Source organism: Notolepis coatsorum (assembly GCF_963971535.1).
Source record: "Notolepis coatsorum genome assembly, chromosome: 9".
NCBI lineage: Eukaryota > Metazoa > Chordata > Actinopteri > Aulopiformes > Paralepididae > Notolepis > Notolepis coatsorum.
Genome location: NC_140173.1, coordinates 127,653,300 through 127,676,499, shown reverse-complemented (window position 1 = coordinate 127,676,499; position 23,200 = coordinate 127,653,300). Strand labels below are relative to the sequence as shown.

The window sequence follows — 23,200 nt, the reverse complement described above, 5'->3', positions numbered from 1 at the left end:
CCACAAACCATCATAGTTACAGCTGCAACTATTGCATAAATACAAAGCAACATACAGGTGATGCTCGAAATTGTGTGTACAACTAGAATGAAATACACACACACAAAAAAAGGTTACAGTACTCAATGGCAAAGGAAAAACCAATGAAAACATCATTCACTGCAAATAAGTATCGACAACTTGTGTTTTTCTTTTTCCAACTTTGGTTTTATATGTTGCAGTCTCTCACAAGGACCTTAAATCAAAACTCAAAAGATGGTTTCACGTTAAGGACAAGAAACAGGCATTGCAGAGGAAGAGAACAGACACACGTGTACCATGATGAGGCTGAACTGGACAACATAGGAATAACAGGACAATGATGAGGCTGAACTGGACAACATAGGAATAACAGGACAGAGGAGCCAGAGATTAACGGCAAAAGAGACAAAGTGTGATACTGGTTTGTGTTGTGTCGACAAAGAATGTGTCTCACTCTCACTCTCCTCCTCCCAAAGAAAGCACCAGATTTTAAACATCCAAATGAGGTACTATTATCACACGTAAAGTAAATAAGTAAACTTTGACCCGATGGTCGCGGTAGTCACAGCAAAGAATGTTACTGTGCAACATAAAATGTCTTCATCATGATTGAAAGGATAAATGAGACACACAAAAAAAGAGATTCAAAGCTCTCGTCAGCTCAAATAAGTTCCCAAACTAAATAAATATGTAGAAGAAGTTTGGAGAAGGAGGAAAAAACACACGCACAACCTTCTCATTTCAGCCAGTCTGGAAAAGGGTAAACTAAAGATCACACGAATGATCTGTATGCTAAACCTTAGTGACTCTAGCTTTTGACTTGAGAAGGGACAGACTCCCTTTTCAAGAGCTTCATAAATGACCTTTATTCAAGCAGTTATATTTATATATAAATTTTGTTTTTCAATAAATGTGCAGTGCTTAGTATTAAGAATTTTATTCATATTTATTACACAATCTCTCTGGTTTTCCAATGGGTCTTCTGACCCAAATATATGATATTGGCTTTATCCCTGCCCATTAAAAACAAAAAAACAAAACAAGCCAACTCTATAACAACTGGAGAAACACCAAAAAAGGACAGTAATTTGGAAGTGTGCTTTTGCCAGTGCCCATAATAAACCAATATAAAGTGTTGATTTCAATTGATGCTGGTATATTTCCTTCCTTTTTTTGTGTTAACAACCACATGCATTTACGGATAAAGATTATTTTCTCTTTTTTTTCTTACATTTCAAAAACCAAAAATCAATAAAGATCAATAGCATTCGTAAACTATTGATCCTCTATTTTCCATCATCTCCAGGTCTGTTTTTGCAGCAGTGGAGTTACTTCGTCCGTCTCGGGTTTGTCCAGGTAATTGAGTGTGTGTGTGTGTGTGTGTGTGTGTGTGTGTGTGTGTGTGTGTGTGTGTGTGTGTGTGTGTGTCAACGTGTCAGCAATGTCTTCTGCCAGGAAGTGGGGATGGGGCGTGGTTCCCTGCCCTCTCTTGAAGGCGTTTCACAGTTTGTCCGTGTCAGGAAAAAAACAACTAAAAAGAAGAAAGAGTTAAACTAAGGTGGGAGAGGGGGAAGAGTCCCGCCCCCCTGCGGACTACCTCCCCCGCTCCAGTGTTGTCACTGGTCGTCCTCGTCCTCGTCCTCCTCCCCGTCGGAGAGGGAGGCGCAGGGTCGGATCTGCCGGTAGCCGTCCAGCCACTTCTCCACCATCTGGGTGACCAGCGGGTGGTTGCGGCGGCGCGAGCTCTTCTGGAGCGCCACCAGGACCCCGCCCTCCGTCACGCAGCAGTCCAGCCACTCCCTCAACAGCTTCTCCTGCTGCTCCTCGTTCCCCATCTGAAGGAGAGAGAGAGAGAGAGAGAGAGGGAGAGAGAAATACAGATGGGAGAAAAAGATAAGAGGGTTAAAGGAACCGCTTAAATCTCTTAGATATGACCGCCAGCAGAGAAAGCAATATCACTAGTCTCTGCAACTGTTGAGCAACTCCCAAAACAAGTAGATTCTACATTATTACATTAACAAATCCTACCTCGACATTTGCTGGTTCCCGATTGAAGAGACTCTTTCCGTTTACTGGGTGCTGCTGAATCGAAAGAGACTTTTTGCGTTCTAAATCAGACTCTCTAAAATGTTGAGAAGCTGGACCATTTAAAAAAACTTTGGGGTAAGTGTTCGACAAGTACGTAGCCTGGATTGTATGCTTAGGTGATATAAAATCAAATAAAATCACATGACGTATCGTTGCCCGGGAGATCTAAAGTTAATTTCAGTTGAATTATTTCTGTTAAATTGCCCGGCTGTGATATGAAGCAAGCAAGGCGTAGATTTACAATCACAGGCGTTGATTTAGGATTTGACAGACATGTTTATTTTGAGCCGACAATCCATCATCGATTCCTACAATCTTGTCTCGGTGCAAATGGCTCTGGCCGAGAAAATAAACCACTTGGTCAAGAAGTCCAGACTTGCATGAATGACATTGGTGCTACATTTTCTTTCCTTTTACTTCAATGACAAAAAACAATAAACTATGGCTTCACAGGTGGGGAAAAAACAACACAAATAACCTTAGTGACCCCGCTAATAACCTTAACTACACTTCAATTCAAAGTATTCGATCGCAGACATCTTGGTCGCACCAACAATAGATGACTATAATCAAATAGCAGGTGATTATCATTAAAGGACAACCACAGCTGTAGCATTGCAGCATGCCGGTTGGCAAACCACGTCACGATGAGAACACTGGGAGTAGTGAAGCCAGGAGGGAGAGAACTAGACAGTGAGAAGATTTTCACAGTGCACAGAGAAAGCCTGACAATCGCCAGAGAGACGGCAGGGTTCCTTACTTCCTGTGCCGAAAGGAAGTGGATGTGGAGCAGCTTCCTCTCGCTGTCGACCAGCGGCAGGAAGGTGACGGTGACGTCGTCGTCCGTGTTGAGGTTGGCGCCCGCGCCGCGATTGTCGAAGCCGTCGTTCTCCATGGCCACCAGCGCAGAGAAGTGTCCCCGCGTGTAACCCAGGGCGATGGGGCTCTTCCAGCAAAAACTCTGCTCCCACAACAGGGGCAGGTACACACCTAGAGAGAGAGAGAGAGAGAGAGAGAGAGAGAGAGAGAGAGAGAGAGAGAGAGAGAGAGAGAGAGAGAGAGAGAGAGACAAAGGAGGGAGAAAATAAGACTGAGGAGGGAAAGAGAACGTTGTGCAGAAATGACGGGTGAGGGTGATGGGAATCATGGGATCATGAAAAATGTCAAGAACAGGTCAACAAGCCTAAAATGAGAACATTGACAATGTTCAAAACAATGTGCCAAACACAAACAGTTTGGCCTCTTTCTTAAGCTTCATGATTCCCAAAACAAACCAAAATGAGGGCCCAACTTCACCTCATGACTACCATTGTAATTGAAACCACATCTGGGCGGTGTCTACCACAGCTACTCTCCTTTCCGGTCTCTCACTCTCTCTCTCTCTCTCTCGTAACAGTCTACCATTGTGTGTGTTTTTACTGGGTTCGCCTGGCGTCCATTTGACTAAGCGCTCTCTCTCCCCTCCTTCCATAGGACCGCGTATGCACGTCTTCCTCTCTGCAGCCCCTGGCAAGACAAACACTAAATCATTCTTCCATCAGGCCAGCGTTACCGAGAGCACCCGGCCCTTTTACAGAGCGCTTTCATCATCCCCTACACACAGGCCCGCTCGGCCGGCAAATTAAAGCCAGACTGTTTTTACTACAGGCCACGGAGGTGGGCCCCGCCCCTCTGTCCTTATTGGATTGGATGACAGCTCCCCCCGCCCCCCACTAACTTACTCTCTCTGCTTGTGATGGGTTACATATGTTCAGACGTGTGTATGTGTGTATGTGGGGAACATGGTCCTGCATCACAATGAACTGCGAGATATGCTCATGCGTACAGGGGGTGGGGGAGGGGGGTTGTCTAGCGGTGTTGTTTGGCTGTTTTTAGGCAACTGTCGCGATACGATGAAGTCCCTGGACTGATTCATGTTGATGCAATTACTGCCTGATCAGCTTCAGTAAGAATGAGGGAGACAAGTTATGTGAGCTATGTGAGCTATGCAGCTATTTCACAATGGTAGTCAAGTATTCCTAGGCACCGCGGACTTGCAGAAGCTGTAGCTAACGTCGGTGCAGATAGTTACTGTAGCCAACCTCAGACACACACAGTGAACAACGTTTGACGATAAGCAAATTAGGCTCAACGACCCCACTACAAAAATAAGTGTCAAAATAAATAAACATGTCTCCAGATCATAGAACTTGAATTTACAGAATAGCCATTCCCCATTCAAATCTAGATTCATGGAAGTCATTTGGCAGGTACACCTTAAAGTGGCTATCATTGACCATATTCACACGGCAGCCATTTTACGCTTATGTCATGCTCAGGTTGGGATTCCTTTCCACTCTGTTCCCACCTTGGATGGAAAGGAATCCCAACCTGAATGAAAATGTGAAAATGTGAATATGGTCAATGTTTGAGAATGTTGTCATGGAGGTTAGGGATGGTCTGGTGCATGATGGCGGGATACCATGGCAAAAGCTTGGATGAACCTTCCAGTGGCTGAACATTGCAACTTGTAAGACGTCCCTAAGAACACAAAACCGGTGGGGGATTAGTCCTAGTCGTTGCAACAGTGACTCCTACTGGCCGGTTGGGGCACCTGTTCAGCAGGGAGGGGATCTGGGGGAGATAGCGTAAACCTCTGTTCGCATTACACTCTCCCAGAGAAACTCCTCACAGTCAGGTGAAAAGAAGCGGCTGGTGACTCCACATGTATCGGAGGAGGCGTGTGGTCGTCTACAACCTCCCCAGACTAACAGTAGGGCGGCTCAATGACCAGGAAGGGAATTGGCATAATGACATACAATTGGGAGATGGGAGAAAAGAAAAACCTATGGCAACTTTAACCTGCAACTTGGGTCCGTGCAACTGAGTTGCATCTGAATTGCATGGTATAAAACACCTCATGCAACTGACAAGCTCTGTAACTTGAGAAAACAAACTAAATGGCATGTGTAGTAGCATGTCTAGTTGTCTGTGTCATGTCCTCTAAGGCAACTATCTCAGGTTGTTTGTACCCAAGGAGATCACCATGATGCATGCCGTCATGGGCAGAACACATTGATACCATAGTGAAGAAGATGGGGAGTGGTATCTCCATGGTGAGGAAATGTCTTTCTTATGTCCCTATACATACATTGTGGGACAGGTGGCGAAATCTTAAATTTTAGGTCACCTGGATTATTGTGCACCAGTATGGTCCTCTGCATCCAAAGGTCAACTAAAGAAATTGCAAAGTGCCCAGAACAGAGCTGCAAGGTTAGTCTTACATTGTTCCATGAGAACAAACACTATCAGTATGCACCGGCAACTCTCATGGTTAACGGTAGAGAATAGGCTGGTTTTCAACACGGTTACCTTTTTCAGGAACACTGTCTTTTCGTCTCAACCTGTTTTCTTATACAAACAAATTGTCAGATGCAGTCAGGTTCATTCTTATTTGACTAGGTCAGCCGATGATGGACAGATTATGTTACCACGTCCAAAATCAAATGCTTTAAAGAGGACGGTTGTTTATCGTGCCATCAATCATTGGAATAACTGCCCACTGGACATAAGTAAATTGAATAGCAAAGTGTGTTTCAAGTACCACCTAAGAATGCACTACTTAAATATGTGAGCAAATACTGTTCATGTTTGGGAGTGGAAATACCCACTGTAGGAATGTAATAAATTAATGAAATATTTACACATGAATGTAATAAACTTTTCTGAAAATATTCATGTCAAACCATGAATGTAATAACCTTTTCTGAAAATATTCTGATGGTTATAAAGATGTCTACAATGTTTTACCGTTTTTAGATTATCATTGTTAATTAAGTGAATTGTGATTGTCATAGTGATGCCACAGATTACTTGTAAAAAATTATCTGATTACTGATTACTCCTTTAAAAAGTAATCTAGTTACTTTACTGATTACTTGATTATCAAAGTAACTTAGTTACTTTGAAAGTAACTAGGTTACGAAGTCCCCCCCCCCCCCTGCTGCTGCCACAACATAAGAATGACAACAGGTTTTTTTTTTTTTTTGCTTTATTGAAAGTGCATAATGTCATAAATCATGATTGGCTGCTCAGACAGGTCATCATGAGACGTCATCAGCCATCAGGCCATATAAGGTCACAGCTGTCCACTGCTCAGGCACTCTAGGACAGTGGTTCCTAAACTAAATAAAATAGAAAATGTATATAATATAATTTTCATTAAAAATAAAATTGTAAAACCGTTGTGTAAATAATATATATGTCCCATCTCCGGTCTAGTTGACTGTACCCCTGGCTCTCTTATCATCAGCATTATGAGATAGTAACTAAATAGTAACGCACAGCCACTTGGAAAAGCTTGTAAAAAGTAACAAGTTAGATTACTATTTACTGAAAAAAGTAATCAGATTAGAGTAACTAGTTACTGGCATCACTCATATGTATCTCATGTATTGTTATGTTTTGTGTCGTCTTTCTGTGTGGACCCCAGGAAGACTAGCTCGCCACTTAGGTGGCAGCTAATGGGGATCCTTTTAAACAATAAACAATACAGCGGGAAGGGGCGGCTAGGTGGTGTAGTGGGCAAGGCACTCGCCACCAGTGTGGAGACGCTAGGATTCGCGTGTTCGAATCCAGCTCTCCACATTGTTTTCAGTTTAGCTGGTCGTCCGCAGTAATACACATTGGCCGTATTACGGGGAGGGAAACTGAAGGGTGGGGATCGGGCGTTGTGAACAAGCGACTCCTACAAGTCGGTTGGTGCGCCTGCGCAGAAGTGTCGGGGGCAGCGTGAGCCTCCCACGCGTTACTCCTCGACACTGAGAGATCGAGCTGCGCAGGTGAAAAGATGCGACTGCTGTTACCTCAAGTACCGGAGGGGACTTGTGCTATGTATGACTTAGTCCACATTGCAGCCGGCTTGTGGGAGGCAAGAAACAGCGTTCGTGACAGGGGAGGGTTGAATTGGATGATACGAAATTGGGATGGGAGAAAATATAGAAAAATGGGAGAAAAAGTGGATAAAAAAAAAAACAATACAGCGGGAAGGGCCTCTGCGCTCACCTTGAAAGCGGGTGTACCCCAGTGTTTCTCCACGGAAACTCTTGTAATACTTCACTCCGTAGACTATGATTGGCCTACGAAGTATGTGTGCAAGAACAAAAATGTGGGTCTGCTCCAAGCTGGCCCCCGGCTGCAAGAGAAGATACAGAGAGAACAGGCACGGTTAGAAACCCACCCAACGGTCGGTGAGAAGCACAAAGAGAGTAATTAGACAAGATGCTTAAACACTGTGTATTCCTTCTGCAAGGCCACAACAAGAGACAAACCACATACTATGTCTTTGAAGCCGCACAAGGCTTGAAATTAGTCCATTATGTTACCAGTAGGTGTGGTGATTGACTGTGAGAGTTGGAAGTGCTGTTGGAAGTGCTGATGATAGACAGGAAGCTTACATGCACTTTCAAAAGGGAATTACTGTCTTTTCCTACAGCAGAGTGGCTTATTGCATTATTTACGTGTCATTAGTGCATCACATTCTAACATGTTACATTGGTTCTGGCTGCCCTACCAGAGTGGCTTGAGGGAGTGTGTATGCATGCATGCGTGTGTGTGTGTGCGTGTACCTGACTGGCCAGAGAAAGGATAAATGCCCAGTCTTCCTGCCACTGCTCCTCTCTCAGTGAGAAGTGCAGGCCGAAACTCTGGGAATACCATGACTCCCACTCCTTCCAGCGTGTGTAGAACCTGCAGATGACAGACACAAACACAGACACACAGTCAGTGACATTATGTGGTCTCTCAATACTCACCCTGGGTTAAGGTGCATGAGCAATTATCCAAGGAATCAAAACTGTAATTTGCTTACTTAAACACCAGTCTCCTGAGACCAGACTAGAGTCAGACTAGGCCATCACTTATGTAATTAACCTCAGGGCTTTATGCTGTGTGGGTGCTTCCAACTTCAAACTGGAATAGGAGTTTGTGTAAATCCACTCTGAACCCTGTCTTCTTAAACCAGCCTAATGCCCCAGTCTGAGCCTCCCACCCAGTCAGTCTACAGTAAGCCTGCTGCTCCGACGTAGTCAGGCGACCGTAAGCCTGCTGCTCCGACGTAGTCGGGCGACTCCAAACGAAAGCTAAAGACGAGTTGAAACTCTGTCGTGTCAAACCTGGTTTATAAAGGAATAAACAAGGAGGACAATTTGGTCCCTAGAGTCTGAACCGTGTGTCTAAGATTTGCGTTGTACCGCCAGCTCAGGCTCTCATGTGTCTCAATGAGAGCATGGCACCATCACTCTGCCAGGGCTAGGAGTCCCACCTCCTAGCCATGATGAAAATGTATGCACTCATGGTACCATACAGCACTTTGGACAGAAGTGTCCACCGAGGAGCGGTCTTCTTCAGTGCACTACCAATATCACACCCATCCCGGGCCCAAGCTGGTGGTCTCACCAGTGGGAGCAGTCGTGCAGGCTGTCGTGGAGGGTCTTGCGGAGCACCGAGTCCTTATCGTAAATGCCCCAGGTGGCCTGCAGCACGGAGTCCAGCAGGCAATCCCCAGCCGTGCGGTTCCACAGAGCGTACAGCCGGCTATCTAACCTCGTCCCCAGCTCCAGAGACCAGTTGATGATGGGAGATTCCTCTTCAAGTTCTGAGAGAAAGAGAGAAAGAAAGAAAGAGGAGGGGGATTGTGACTAGGGTTGGCGATTTTGGCACCAGAATGGAAAAACTGGTTCATGCAAGGTCACCGGCTGCATCGGTAATGCCAGCAGAAATGGACTGAACTGTTTGAGGGAAGTGGATGAAAGGTCAGTGTTTAGTTATGTCACTACTAGACATGGGACGGCCGTATCCACACCTATCCAAACGGCTCCACTGGTAACAGAATAGCTATGAAGGGGACTTAAGGTCACACCTATCCCTCCTTATCACAACATTACCTGCTTAATCTTGCCCTGCAGCAAACCTTCAGAAGGTGAGGGGGAAACATTTAAAAAAGATCAGAAGACAAAAACCACTGAGAAAGTGTCTCAATGTGGTATGGAAAAACACCAGCATCTTAACTCATTCCGCGCCAGACCCGATGATAGTCGGGCTAACTCGCCGAACGTTCAGCGCCAGACCCGAGTATAGTCAGGTTTTGGCAGTTTTTTCTTTTATTCGATATTTCCATTCATTATCCATCCAGGGAGCCTGGTGTTATCATAGGGAATGAGTCTGAGATCCCAAAAGTGTAATACTGGCCGCATCGAGCACCCTTTGAAACTGTCTTGGGCTGTGCATTGATTATATTGGTCCGGGCAGACTTTTCCATGTCGGGCAAGGGGAGCGGTTGTCCCGATCGGCTTGAGGAGCATCAAATGCTCCAGATGGATGATGTATGGCGGATTATGTTGGCGACGCGATCGACACCAATACTGGGACTCGCGATTAGATAATTGGAATATTCTTATTGGGGCACATCCTAGTCAAGGTAAGGGCTATATGATATCAATCTTGCGTTGATCAAAGCATGCTTTCATTGCGATCCGAGCGTATGTGTGTAACGCTAGTCCATGATGTATTCCGTTAGTGACGATCAAAGCATAACCCCCCCCCCCCCTTTCATGCATTCATGATGGAACAGAATACATATGCATTTGATTTTTTTATTGTAGCGTGTGTAAGGGCGGAACGCCAATTCATTCAGTATAATACACGTTGGGGGCTATTACCAGCCTCCCATGAATTACCCTAGACCGCTCTAAAACCATACTTATATTCACCACGGTATAAAACGGGAATGTATGGATGAAAAAATTATTTCTTTTTCACATATTGAACGATAGACACTCGATGTCAAATAGGCAATAGTATTGTATCCATAGCTATAATATATAATATAGCCCTGCAAACACCGCCACGTATTCCTATACTTTAGAACGCTGGCCTTTTAACCACACATTACACAGCACCCTCTGGCGCTGATCGAGTTAATTTGTGCTTATGTTTGTGTGGGTGTGTGGGTGTGTGTGTGTGTGTGTGTGTGTGTGTGTGTGTGTGTGTGTGTGTGTGTGTGTGTGTGTGAAGGGAAGTGCAGTGCAGTCATTCAGCAGAGAGGATCAGAGAAATCCTAAAACTCAATTAGCCTGATTAGCGTTGGGCGCAAGAGACACACATGATAAGGACAGACTGGCAGAGTGACGAGAGGGCAGGCGGAGAGCACCGTGTTGGCCAAGGAGAGACAGAGCGGTAACACAACACTGCCTGCGCGTCGGGCAGCCTTTCCCATTACAGTGCGCGTGAGGCGGGAAACCATCTGACTGCCAAACCGGCAGACCACTGTTGTGGCCTCGCATAGGGGACTGGTTTCCTTATATCTGAGGACAGCGTCACAGTAGTTGATGCATCGGCCTGAAGAGATATCATACAAGACTATTTTGTTTGCTTACCATCTTTTATTCATTGTGTTACAATTACTGGTACATTCTGGACACATTTTATTCCTAATAATACGATCTGATCTTAAAGAATGTTTGTAGTAGTAGTAGTAATTTTTTGTAGTCAACGGTCTTTGATTTTGGCTGTGACTGAAAAGGTACAGGCTGAAGCATAATGATTTTATATAAGCCTGTCCTATATTCTTATCAGATTAAATAAAACAAAAACAAAAAAATATGCTTAAATATATTAAATATATATTTATCTGGATATTGCCATTAATGTGCAATTGTTGAAGTAGTGTTCAGTTATGTTAGCACTGCTCTTTGCTGGTACACTACAGGGGTGTTTGACTCTGGACAGGTGCGTTTTTAATTGTGCTGTGCCACAAACACAGGATCTTCTTTCTAGCTGGCTGGCTTGTTTTCAGACGTGGAGTGATACCGAATTGTGCAAAGGAATTAAGATGCCATAGCCGTGGTATGTGAACCAATCAGATCGCTTGATTTGAGCTACCCGTTTTATAACGAGGGTCGTCTTATATTCGAGGGGTCGTCTTATATTCGAGCCAATACGGTGTGTTGAGAAATATAGAAGTATTTCACCTTTCTGTACATCTCGGTCCAGCACTTCGTCAAACAGTTTTTCTTGAACTGTTGGGGGCAAGTCCTCGATGTCTGCAAATAACAGAATAAAAACATGTATGATTGACTGGAAGAGGTACAGGACACAACAGAGCTCCACGCGGCCAGAGAGGTCCTCCAGACAATTAAATCATCCCGAGTCCATGACCTCTTGGTCTGCACACACACACCATGCCAGGCTGAAGTGATTAGGTTTATGGTCGCAGTGCTCTCTACGTTTTACTGCCGGTAAGAGTAGCTATAGAGGGCCTACATGGCTAACTAGGAAGTAGGAACAGCTTCTGTCCCCGGTCGACGTCGACTCAAGGCGCTCCGTTTTGTTTTGTTCTTTTCACAATAGCTACAGGCCTACTCTGTGTGGTTGACAACAGTAGCGTATTCTTTAGCTAAAATAAATGAATGCATTGACTTTGTGGAACTGAATAGAAAGGTTTTCTATGGTGGCCGGAAGCCAAGGTCCGCATTGTCCAGAATACTCTGCAACAACAGAAACCCCTCTGCTGCTTAGCTACCACCAACACCACAATAGCTACTCCTTACAGTGAGATTCAACAGGAATAGCGCTGTACAAACATACACAATATCTCTCATTTCGAAGGGAGATCAAATGAAAAATTTCATATAGCTTTGGGGCGAGAGGCAGGCTGGTATACGGCGTATGCAACAACAATAGCCAAACAAGGAGCCAAAGACGGCCTCCAGCTCCTGACAGATGGGAACAAACAACTGCACCATTATGTCTCTTCGACGTCCCGTCCCCCACCCCAAGTAATTTCATACCCAAGAAGTAAACAAAACGAGCATTCTACTACCACACACTTCACATCACAATGGAACCAGAGCGGCTCGTTCTGTACAGCAGACAGATAAGCAACAGTGATGCAACTTGGAGAAACTAGACTTGAAAACAAGACGAATTGGCCGTTGATAACATGGCATGATGACAGTGATGTTCCAGAGTCAAGCTGCCTGGGAGTCAAAGCCGGTTTGCTTCACATGTTATAACTTCATTATATAAATACCTCTTCATAAAGCAAAATAATAAAAAACAATAGGCAGAACACGTTATTACAAACCCAGGACCCCCCCCCCCCCCCCGACTGTGGTTTTGTGATAGATTTCAAATCATTGTTGTTGCCGCTGTTATCATTGTTTTTGTTTAATAGGCTTCACGCCTAATACGCTGCTCGTGACATGCCGTCATGACCAATAATCTAAATATTCACCTGCATGTCAAGAGTCGCGTGGTTTTAGCTACCAAAATTATTTCCACTCGTCATCTTAACACTTTGATCGCCATGGGTTAAATTCATAATTTACCATCCCTCGCCAGCTCTATTTGTCTATGGAGAAGTTCCCCTTCTTTGCAGGGCTATAACTTTTTAAATTCTATTGCTACATTGCCATTATTATGGCCCATTCAATGTCCTATATGTATTGTTCAGGGTGTAGCAACGTTAAACTTTTTCATTCACATATTCATACTAAAATATGGTATAAAGTATACCGGTAAGTATGTTTTTATCGTTTTCTGCAGCTTTCTTCAGAACGTGATTTATAGCCCTAAATGCATTATATTGATGATGAAATACAGTTTGGTAGCGACCGGCGCGAGATGAAAAATTTCAACTGGACGTACTTCTAGAATGATCTACGTATGATCTGATGATGACCGGATGGGCGGGGGATCGTTTATAATTCCGTGGGCAACGTTAGATGATTCATCCAGAGTGGGTCATATGTTCATCATAGCAGTTTATATTGAACATGTTAGAATATAACGCTGAATCTTACCGTATGTTCCTCGCGCCGTTGGACGATCAGCGTGGAGTAGACCGTTTTCGATTATGGGATGTAGAAATGCCCGATCCATTTCCAGGTTGTATAATAGTATATACGTCCAAGTAACGTTGTTTATTGAGTTAGGGCGAGCTATCTATTATCCAGTGTTTCAAGATGGAGTCGCGGGAGCTATAGAGAGTGGCCGGACCACATTTGCATGAGTACTACTGGTTCAAAGGTTAATATCCGGTTGGCGATCTGCCGATCGGCCACCAGATGGTGCTCTTGAACAGCTAGAGAGTTGAGAGGAGATCACACTTGTGTCTCAGGGCCCCGGAAAGGAAATATGATTTCGATGACAGATTTTTGAAATATTGACATCAAAGACGAGTTAAGGCGTCCTCGGCGGAATGAGCATGGCGGGGAATGACGTTTTCGGCGGTTAAAGTGTTAATCATTTTGATACTCGTTTATGTTTGAATTGAGTTCTTCGGATTCACAACCTAGGAGTGAACGTTATTCTCAAGAGCACTTCTTGATGCGCCCACCCCGGTGTTTTTGTTACTTAGGGCGGCGGCAGGTGAATAAGTCGGATTGTTTTATTTTTTCCAGTTGATGCCAGAGGAGGTTCATCTGATGATAAGATCGTATGATGCATCACATGACACCAGGACCTCCTAGGTAACGTCTCAGGGGGGGCTTTCTTCTTAGTGGCCTCTTTTGTTACAGCTCACACAAAAAAATTATTAAACGAGAAGGGCGAGCGTGCCTTGCTTTTGTTTTTTGTGTGGAAAAGGTCGGGCAGAGAGAGATCCAAGACAATTATCTAGGACTGACTGTGTTGATATAAAGCCTGAAACTCACATGTAATATCTTCAGTGGTAATGGTAGACCCATGCAGGTCTTTATTTTTATCCTCTTTTTCTCCACCTGATTTTTCTATTTTTCTCCCCATCCCAATTTGAGTCGTTATGCCAATTCCCCCCCTCCCCTACCTGGTTGTTGTGCGCATGTTCCTCCTACTGGTCGGTACAAGGGAACCCTGAAGTCTACCACATGCTTCCTCCGACACATTTTCACCTGGCAGCGAGGACTCTCATTGGTGAAGCCTAACGCGTGGGAGGTCACGCTGCCTTCACCATTTCCTGCCTTTCGCTGAGCAGGCGCCCAGACCACCACCCACAACTTCCCACCCCCTAACTCAGCCAAACGAGTTAGTATGACGACCGGCCCAAGCCGCAGGGCAATGCTGACTCCCCATGCAGGTCTTTAAAGGCAGACACGGATATTGATGAATTGAAACTGCCAAGAGTGACAATTTTCAATACCTTTACATTTGAAAAATTAGGATACATTACTGCCTTTAAATTAATAATTCATTTAGCTTTTGATTTATTTAACAAGAAAATAAAGGAAATGTAAATTATACATTTATAATATATATTGGTCAATTCAATGAATATACTTGCTACATTGTGGTACAATATTTAACCGCTTTCCCGGTAAGCTTGCATGGCATGGTTGGTATTTGTGACTTGGTATCTATCGCCTAAATGTTTTGTATCACTCAGCAATTAGGTTTGCTACAAATAGCCCTATTCAACACAGCATTGTGACTTATACACATCTGTAAATTGGCCGTGGTTACACTCTCAACGAGAAATTCATTGGCTTACACTAATTTACAAAACCCTCCTTGGTCTGACTCCTCCTTATTTAATACACCTGTTAAAAGTGTCATCTACTCCCTATAACACCAGAGCTGCTCACCATATCTCGCTAGATGTTCCCTGTGTTAACACTTCCTTTGGTCAATACTCCTTCCAATTTGCTGCTCCCAGCAGTTGGAACGAGATGCAAAGGACATGACCAGATGGACAAATTGATCTCGCTCACTACTTTTAAAGACTCTTATCGCAGAGTCGTTTACACACACCTGCAACTGTGACCCAGCCTTTTAAGACATTGTCTGCCACGCAGTTGCCCATCTTATACCACTCTCTGCCAGTGCTGTAACCCTATAGAGTCGCTCACCTTCTTTGCAGGGCTATAACTTTTTAAATATTATAGCTATATCGACATTACTATGGCCCATTCAACATCGGGTATCTATCGTTCCGGATGTGGGAACGTTATATTTTTCCATTCATACATTGTCGTGTTAGTAGCGTTGTGAATATAAGTATGTTTTTAGAGTGTAGAGCAGTAATTCCTAGAACGCGAGTTATAGGCCCCGACACATATTATACATAATCGATTGGCGTATCGTTCCTACACGCTATATTAAAAAATTCAAATGCATATGCTCGGTATACATTATGCTCCATCATGCGTGAAGGAAAGGGGGGGGGGGGGGGGGGGGTCGTTTAGTATGACATCATACGTTGATCAGTTGGATTGCAATGAAATAAATGGACAATCGAGCTGGAATTAACGTTAGATTCCTCTTACCTGTGGCCGATGAGTCTGGAGAAAAAAGATTCCAATTATTTGATTTCGATCTGCTAGATGCATTTTCCGTTTGTATGGCGCAATAAACGCCGAAAGAATATTGATTCTTGTGTCTCGAAAGCGATCCAATGCACTTGAGTGTTTGTCTTGATCAACATAACAAGATAGCTCTGCCGGAGCTTTTTCCCCGATGCACAGAGCGCCACATCCGGTTTAGAGTGCAGTGCAACTCGCCCGAAATCCACCAGGCGGCGGTATTGAGGTGTTGAAATATCAGACAGGGTCCAGCTGGCTCCCGGAGCCTTCCTGGATGAATTATGAATGCCAATAGCGAATAAAGGAAATAACAATCATAAAAACTAGTAAACTCGTTGTTGGCGTTATTAGATTGGCGGGCAATAACGAGTAAACTCGTTTTTTGGCACAGGATGTGTTAACCGACAGGTACATTTTCTCTTCCATTTCATGTATAACATACCTTGTAACTTTATTTGGTTGTTTTGTTTGGTGTGTGTTTTAATAATTCCCCTTACCTCTGTGATGTATGTATCGTCTGTGTTAAATAGTCTTTTTGGTTTATTTATTTTAAATTAATAAATACATTTTCTATTTCTTTTAGTCTGCTTTTCCCCATTACCCTTCGAGAGGTTCATATGTCCTCCCGCCAGGCCATCATTGTAAATAAGAATTTGTTCTTAACCCATCTTTCACCAATGACGGATTCAGACGTCATTCCTCGCCATGCTTAATCTGCCAATGACGGATTACGACGTCATCGAGATCAATATTTCAAAAATCTGTCATGGCATTCATATTTCACCGACGGATCATCTTTGACGGGTGCTGGGGATCTCCACTCAACTCTCCAACGGTTCAATATCGCAACCTGGTGGCCGATCGCCAAACCGGAAGTGGGGAAGTGGGGCCGGAAGTGCTTGGTGTCCCCCCTATTCCGTCCGCCGCTCGCGGGACTCCATCTTGACACACTGGATAATCGATCGGTTGCCATAACTCAATAAACAACGTTATTTGGATGTATACATTATTATACAACCCGGAAATGGTTCGTCTAGATCAACATCCCATAATAGCGATCTCTCTGCTCCACGCTGATCACCCAAAGGTCAGAGGAAGCTGCGGTGAGTTTCAGCGTGTTTGATTATTATTATCCATACAAACTGCTATGATCAACATATCACCCATACTACATGATTAATTTAACGTCGGTCATTGCATTATAAACGACCCCCCCCCCCCCTCCGGTCACCAGCAGATGATGAGTCATGACGTTTAGGACCTTGTACAATTGAAATTTTTAATCTGACGTCAATCGCTAGCAAACTGCATTTGATGATGTAATATATGCATAAATAGCTATATCTCACGTTCTATGAATTACTGCAGAAAACGATAAAAACATATTTATACTCTAGACAGTATTTTTATATGAATGTGTGAATGAAAAAGTAAAACGTTCCTACACCCTGAACAACAGCTAATCGATGTTGAATGGGCCATAGTAATGTCAATTTAGCAATACAATTTAAAAAGTTATAGCCCTGCAAAGTAGGTGAACATATCCATAGACAAATAGAGCTGGCAGAGAAGGGATTAGGACGAATCAAAGTGGTGGCGGAGAATGGGTTAACACTTTGAGTGCCAGCGACGTGTTATGTCGTTTTTTCATGCCCCCCGTTGAGTGCAGATGACGCAAATTGTCGTTTGATTTTTTTATTAGCGATCTGAATTCATATTTCATCAACCGTTGGTACAGCAGCCCCTCTAGGAGCTCCGATGGGAAAATACCACCCCCTATCGTCTATCCCTGTGTAACTGCAGGCCATTCGATTATACTGGTGGATCTGTGGAGGGGGAGCCTCCTCGCTCCACTATGCTGGCGAGGGATCTGATGAACAGGAAAGTGATTGCGAGATGGAAAGCAGCGTGGAATATATATTTACAGCAGCCAATAATCAATCAATAAATGCAATCGATATTTGGAATGGCGATCAGGAATTAGAATGATCTTTTTGGAGAACATCTGATCTAAGGTAAGGAGTCTATGTTACCAGTTTTAGGATAATCAGAGCTGTATTCACTGAGATAACAGCGTGTCCCTTATGTGTATATGTGTGTGTGCTGTTGAGGAAATGAGAGAATCGATTTCTCAGCTCGCTTCTATAGCGTGCATAAGTACACATATACTATCGATAATCTAGCGTTTATTTGAAAACTATTCATAAATAGGCCGACAAACGACAACGTGTCTAGTGTATTCGAGAATATTCCAATAAATGCCGTTTATGAGGGAATCTTTCTATTTTCCGGAAATTTTCTAGGAAACGATAGCTTTTCGAAATGCTATAAAAAGGATGTGAACCGATTAGAAAACAATCCGTTTCGACAATGTTGACTGCAAACAAGTCATTGATACGTGACGGGGCAGATTAGACACATAGCCATAATTTAAAACATAGATTATGCATTTTTAACACTATCATTGAAGTGAATGATGGCACTCAAGGACATTAATCAACGTTATGGCTGGCACTGAAAGTGTTAATTGACCTGCCTAGTTAAATAAAGGTTAAATAAAATAAATACAAATAATATGACTTAAATTGGGATCTCTAGTTTCATATGCCACAGCTATTTCACTAGTGTTAAAGCCTGCTAGAGCCTGTGAAAGATGGCAATGTGGGCAGGCCAATATTCTGATTTTGTTTACTTTTACATAAAAAGGCCAATATCAGCCAGCCCAATAAAAACGATATATGAGCAAAGCGATGCATCGGTCATCCACTATTCCGTACTCTACATTCTGCTAGGAGAGCTTCCTTTCCTTCAGGAGGCGGTTGAGGGAGGCTGACCTGCGGGCAGGGTGAAGGTGACCAGGTCAGTGAGGAAATAGCAGGTGAAGTCGCCTTTGCGTTGGTGCAGAGAGGCAGCCACCTCCCGACGGATCTGCTCCGTCAGCTCTGGACAGACCATGGCTGGGATGCACTTGGCTGCCTGCTGGGACACCTGAGAGAGAGAGCGAGAGAGAGAGAGAGAGAGAGAGAGAGAGAGAGAGAAAGAGAGAGGGGGGATGGGATGGAGAGAGGAAAAAGGGAAATAAATAGAATGAATAGGGCAGGGAGGGGGTGCTCGGCTTGTGTACGTTTGTTGTTATTGTTGTTGTGGTGAGATCAAGCTGATGTGTCCTACGTATATCAATATCAACCCAACCCAAGGCATCAGATAGTATAACACTGGTACAAATAAAGACATGCCGTCCGTTAAAGAATATACAGTAGGTTCATAATAGATCCACAGGTTCTGCATCTGCTTATGAAAATATATTCTACATGTTTAAAGGGGAACTATTTTACTATTTCTTTCACTATTTGAGCACTTAGACACAATTCCTATGAGTCTATGGAAGGTTTGTAAGGTTTGGAAGGTCTGTAAGGTCTGTAAGGTTTTTTTTTCAAAAAAAAAAATCATGGTTTTGTATTTCTAATCAAGTACTCAAAAACAGCATTTTTCTACCTCAAGATCTTAAGCCGTTTTTTTTTTTTTTATTATTTGTCTTTTTCCCCCTCCATTTTCCTCCGATTTTCTCCCCATCCCAATGTTAGTCGTATGCCAATTCCCAGTCCCTTCCTGGTCGCTGCGCTTTACCCCCTACAGTCAGATCATATGGGAGAGTGGAGGCTACCACGTGCTTCCTCCGACACACGTCCAGCCAATCACCGCTTCTTTTCACCTGGCAGCGCGGATTCTCACTGAGAGGGCGTAGCGTGTGGGAGGACCACACTATCCCCCTCACGTCCCGACCGAACTGTAGGAGTCGCTGTTTACAACGACCCGGACCCACCCCGCCAGCTTCTCCCACCCTCTGATACAGCCAATCGTATCAGTGCAGACGGCCAGCCAAGCTGGTGACAACCCCGGAGCTGTGAGCTGGATTCGAACAGGCAAATCCAACTCAGCTCCGGGGCTGGTGACGAACGCAATCTCCGCTCGACCACCTAACCGCGATCTTAAGCCGTTTTGAGGCTGGGCTCCAACCACTGTGTGGCCTGGTGCCAACTGCCACATCAACTGCCACATTATTATGCAGCTGAGAAATCTCTGACATCACAGCACGGTGATGTAGTGGTCAAACACTATCGCCTCACAGCAAGAAGGTCCAGACTTTCTCTGTGGATTGTGGACAAACCCATGAGTGTAAGTCTGAAAATTTGCAGACTTATTGAAAGTCTTCATAGAGGGCTGGAAAAGGCCACATGAAGACAGCCGTGGACTCGCTGACTTTTCCAGCAGAGGACAACCCTGTCGGACTTAAGGAGAACGAGCCTGGCAGTTCAGGAGTCTGTGAGTCCTGACATTGGGATTCAGTCACAGTCTTCCCTGACCCAGGGGTACAGCAGAGTGAGAGAGTGAGAGACGTCGGCAACCAGATAATCTGGGATCATAGCGCTGGGATCACAGTGCTGAGGGCAGATAGAGCTGCTATCGACCTCAGCGGACCTGTCTGCTTACTGACCCACGTGCATGCAACATGCACGCACGCACCCTAAACCTCACGGAGTCCTCTCACTAGGGCAGAATGGTGCGCCAGAGTGGTAAAACTGAAATACATTTTGAAATCAGTGACCTAAATAAAAATAAAGTGTCCATTTGTCTGAAATGAGACTTGGAGGTGAAAACACACTATACTGGGCTTCCTTAGCACTGGCCTCTTGTAAGCCAGACAAACAAAAGAAGTGCACGGAGATGAGCGGGTGGCCCAGTTCCAATCCCTTTCTGACATTCTATCCCTCTGCCCTTGGTGACTCGTGTCCCTGTTCGTCTCATAGGGTTGAGTGTGTCAACAAGCTGAAGCTGCAGCTAGCAGCTACTAAACCAGCACTACGGGCATCATACCTCCCCTCAACCTGTCAAGGGCAGTAATGGAGGTTTAGTAATGGAGGCAAAGGATGGGCTTGTGGTTCATGCCACAACATCTGGGCCAAACCCACACTGTCATCTGGGGCAGAGAGGAGGGAAGAAGGAAACACTGCAGAGGTAGGAGAGATAAAAATCCTTCTCAGGTTACAGCGGTGAATAAAATGTAGCTTGGAGCCCCGTCTTGACAGAGCCATTGACCCGACATGTCAAAGATACTGCGTTAGGATAGGGAGGAGGGTCAACTTAAATTATGGCTTAAGGTCCACACTGGAAGCGCTCTGTGCAACACATTTATTCACCAAGAATGGACTGCTCTTCCACGTAGGGCTGTACCGAATGTACTTTTTTCTTTTTTTTTTTTTTTTTTTTTTACATTCGAAGCTTCTATTGAAGTTTTCGAATGATGCTTCGAATGTCTGACGTAATCATACTAATTTTTTTGTTATATATATATAATATATCCTCCAACTAAATCCTCAATTTGAATAAAGTGATTAATCTGATTAAATTAGTCTTTTTCTTTAATTAAATCAACTTTCTTTAATGAATATAACTTGTCAGTTTCATCAACATAAATAATCCAATAAGGGCACGGTTGGTACAAAAGTGAGGGTGACGTCTTGATGGAGTGCCAAGCGGATGCAGATGGGCTACATCATTTATGATAAATGTTTTATTAAAATGTGTATGACGAGTCATATACTATAATATTAGTGTAGCCTAATCTTTATCTGCAATTGTGAAGAAAAACCCCCATTGGTTTAAACAGAATGAATAGACACATAAAAAGAAAATTATAATAATTTGAATGTTGATTTAGAATTCGAATGTCAACGTTATGAATGAAACTTCGAAGCTTCGAACTATTCGGTACAGCCCTACTTCCACGGAGGACGTGCGTGCCGCCTTGAAACCCAGTAAGGCACAGAGCACACAACACCTCTGGTTTGAAAGCGCGGTAACTGGAAACCAGCAGCTTATCTCCTGCAGTATAAGATCTTTGGCAACTACTACAGCCTTGATCAAAGCACAGTTGGCTCAAATTTGACGAAGAAGACTTTTTTTTTTTTTTTTTTTTTAATAACTCGTGCCATCGAAGGTCTAGCGGGTGTTTCAAGATTCAAGGTTGTATATTTCGCAGTGGAAAGGAGGAGAAGTAGGGGCTCTTCTCACACTGCAACATGATGAAACGGTGATGACCATTTACTCTGAAAGTTTCATTCTTACCCAATAGCGTTGAGATTTCGACCTGCCTCCATGAAATACATAAGTGAAGACGCATCAGCGTTGTTTCATCCTTTTTAGAGTGCAATAGTTCCCACTTTTCACATTGGATTTTCTTACTATGCACAATCAATAGCCTGGAACACAGTTTGGATAGATTACAGATTGACAATGTTTTTGCCATCTTTTGTCTTGACGAAAATCAAAGTAATGGATTAACAAGTAATTTTTTTCATGGGTAACTAATATACTCTCAGTCAGTCATTGTACATTTCAGGGAAACCATGTAAGAGAAGAGCAAAGATAAAAAAGAGTTGGCTGCTACCCTGACCTCGGTGAGCAGCACAGCCAGCATGTCCTGTCTCTGGAAGCGGATGGCCAGGTGCACCAGGGTGAAGCCGTCGTCGAACGCAGAGGGCCGGTTCAGCAGGCGCACCTCGTCCGACGTCAACTGCCGCGCGATGTCCCCGCCCGACGATTTGTAGGCCTCCACGGCTGCCAGGTCGCCCTCCACCACGCCTGGAGAGAGAGAGTGGTGGTAAAATTAATATGCAACTAAAACAAACAGCACGTGTAGAGACAGGAGACACGTGTTTGACTAAACAATTCCCAAGTACAAAACACACACGACCGCAGTAGCATTCAGGTCTGTACGCTCTAGGGCTGTCTTAAATACTTCGAAGCTTCGTTCGATGGCACGAGCTTCGAACATAAAAAAAAAATCGAAGTTTTTGCCTCCAAAATCTTGCGCCTCCATTCCAATGAAACGAAAGTAAGCGGCGCCTTCCCGCCTCCATTCCAATGAAACGAAAGTAAGCAGCGCCTCGACTCCACCTCTCTACAACAAGCACGTGGAGATTATCTGTGTTGAAAACAACAAGGACATGTGCAGCAGACATGTCGACGAAGTCATCAGACGTGTGGTTACACTTTCAAATATGCAAAGACAATGCCCAAAAAGCCGAGTGCCAGATATGCCAGAAGAAAATGGCATAGAACAACTCTACAACAACTTTGTCAAATCACCTAAAAAACATAAGTATCGTTGTACACGACGGTGACGCCACACAAAACATTAATAAGGCTATGCCTATGCTGCTATGACTAATGTGTTACCAAGTTGGCTAATTTAATTGTAATCATCTGCTTTTGTAGGTGCATTGTCTGATATAATTATAAATTATAAATTAAATATAATATAATTGTTTGCTTGATAGACGAAGGTTGCAACATAATTATGTAATGTCATGTCGTTGGCTGTGAGAGCAGCCCCACTGCACCCAGGCAGCGCAGCTGCGTCACAGTCACGAAAGGGGCTACTTAATTAATTAATCCAATCCATTTTATTTATAGAGCACATTTAAAAACAACAAAGTTTACCAAAGTGCTGTACAAGTCCCACAACATAAGATACAAAAAAAAGATGCATGCACAGAGAAGAAAATGGTATGTATATGCTTGTTTAACTCCAGGGTAGATGGCAAATAAGCAAATTTCCCAAAAAGTTGACATGTTCCTTTAAGCCCTTTTTTCCTGGTAAACTAGCATGACATGGTTTAAATAGGCTACTGCTGTTACAATATTGCTAAACGGTTGGAGCAATATTTTCCTCCAGGTAGGCTAGAGGGTGAGCATGACATAGCTGGTATTCA

General features: G+C 43.9%; 1 protein-coding gene across 1 annotated transcript in view; it reads right to left on the bottom strand.

Annotated features, from left to right (window-relative positions):
* LOC311234967 (ubiquitin thioesterase ZRANB1-like) overlaps positions 1–23,200 on the bottom strand; it is a 62,877-nt gene continuing 39,677 nt past the window's right edge. The window contains exons 3-10 of the mRNA XM_084322271.1: positions 21,880–22,067; positions 18,260–18,413; positions 11,118–11,189; positions 8,545–8,743; positions 7,716–7,836; positions 7,153–7,282; positions 2,870–3,099; positions 1–1,856 (exon numbers count right to left, since the gene is read on the bottom strand). Of these exons, the coding sequence (XP_084178397.1) occupies positions 1,638–1,856; positions 2,870–3,099; positions 7,153–7,282; positions 7,716–7,836; positions 8,545–8,743; positions 11,118–11,189; positions 18,260–18,413; positions 21,880–22,067 (1,313 nt within the window). The 3' untranslated portion in view covers positions 1–1,637. The remainder of the gene's footprint in view (positions 1,857–2,869; positions 3,100–7,152; positions 7,283–7,715; positions 7,837–8,544; positions 8,744–11,117; positions 11,190–18,259; positions 18,414–21,879; positions 22,068–23,200) is intronic.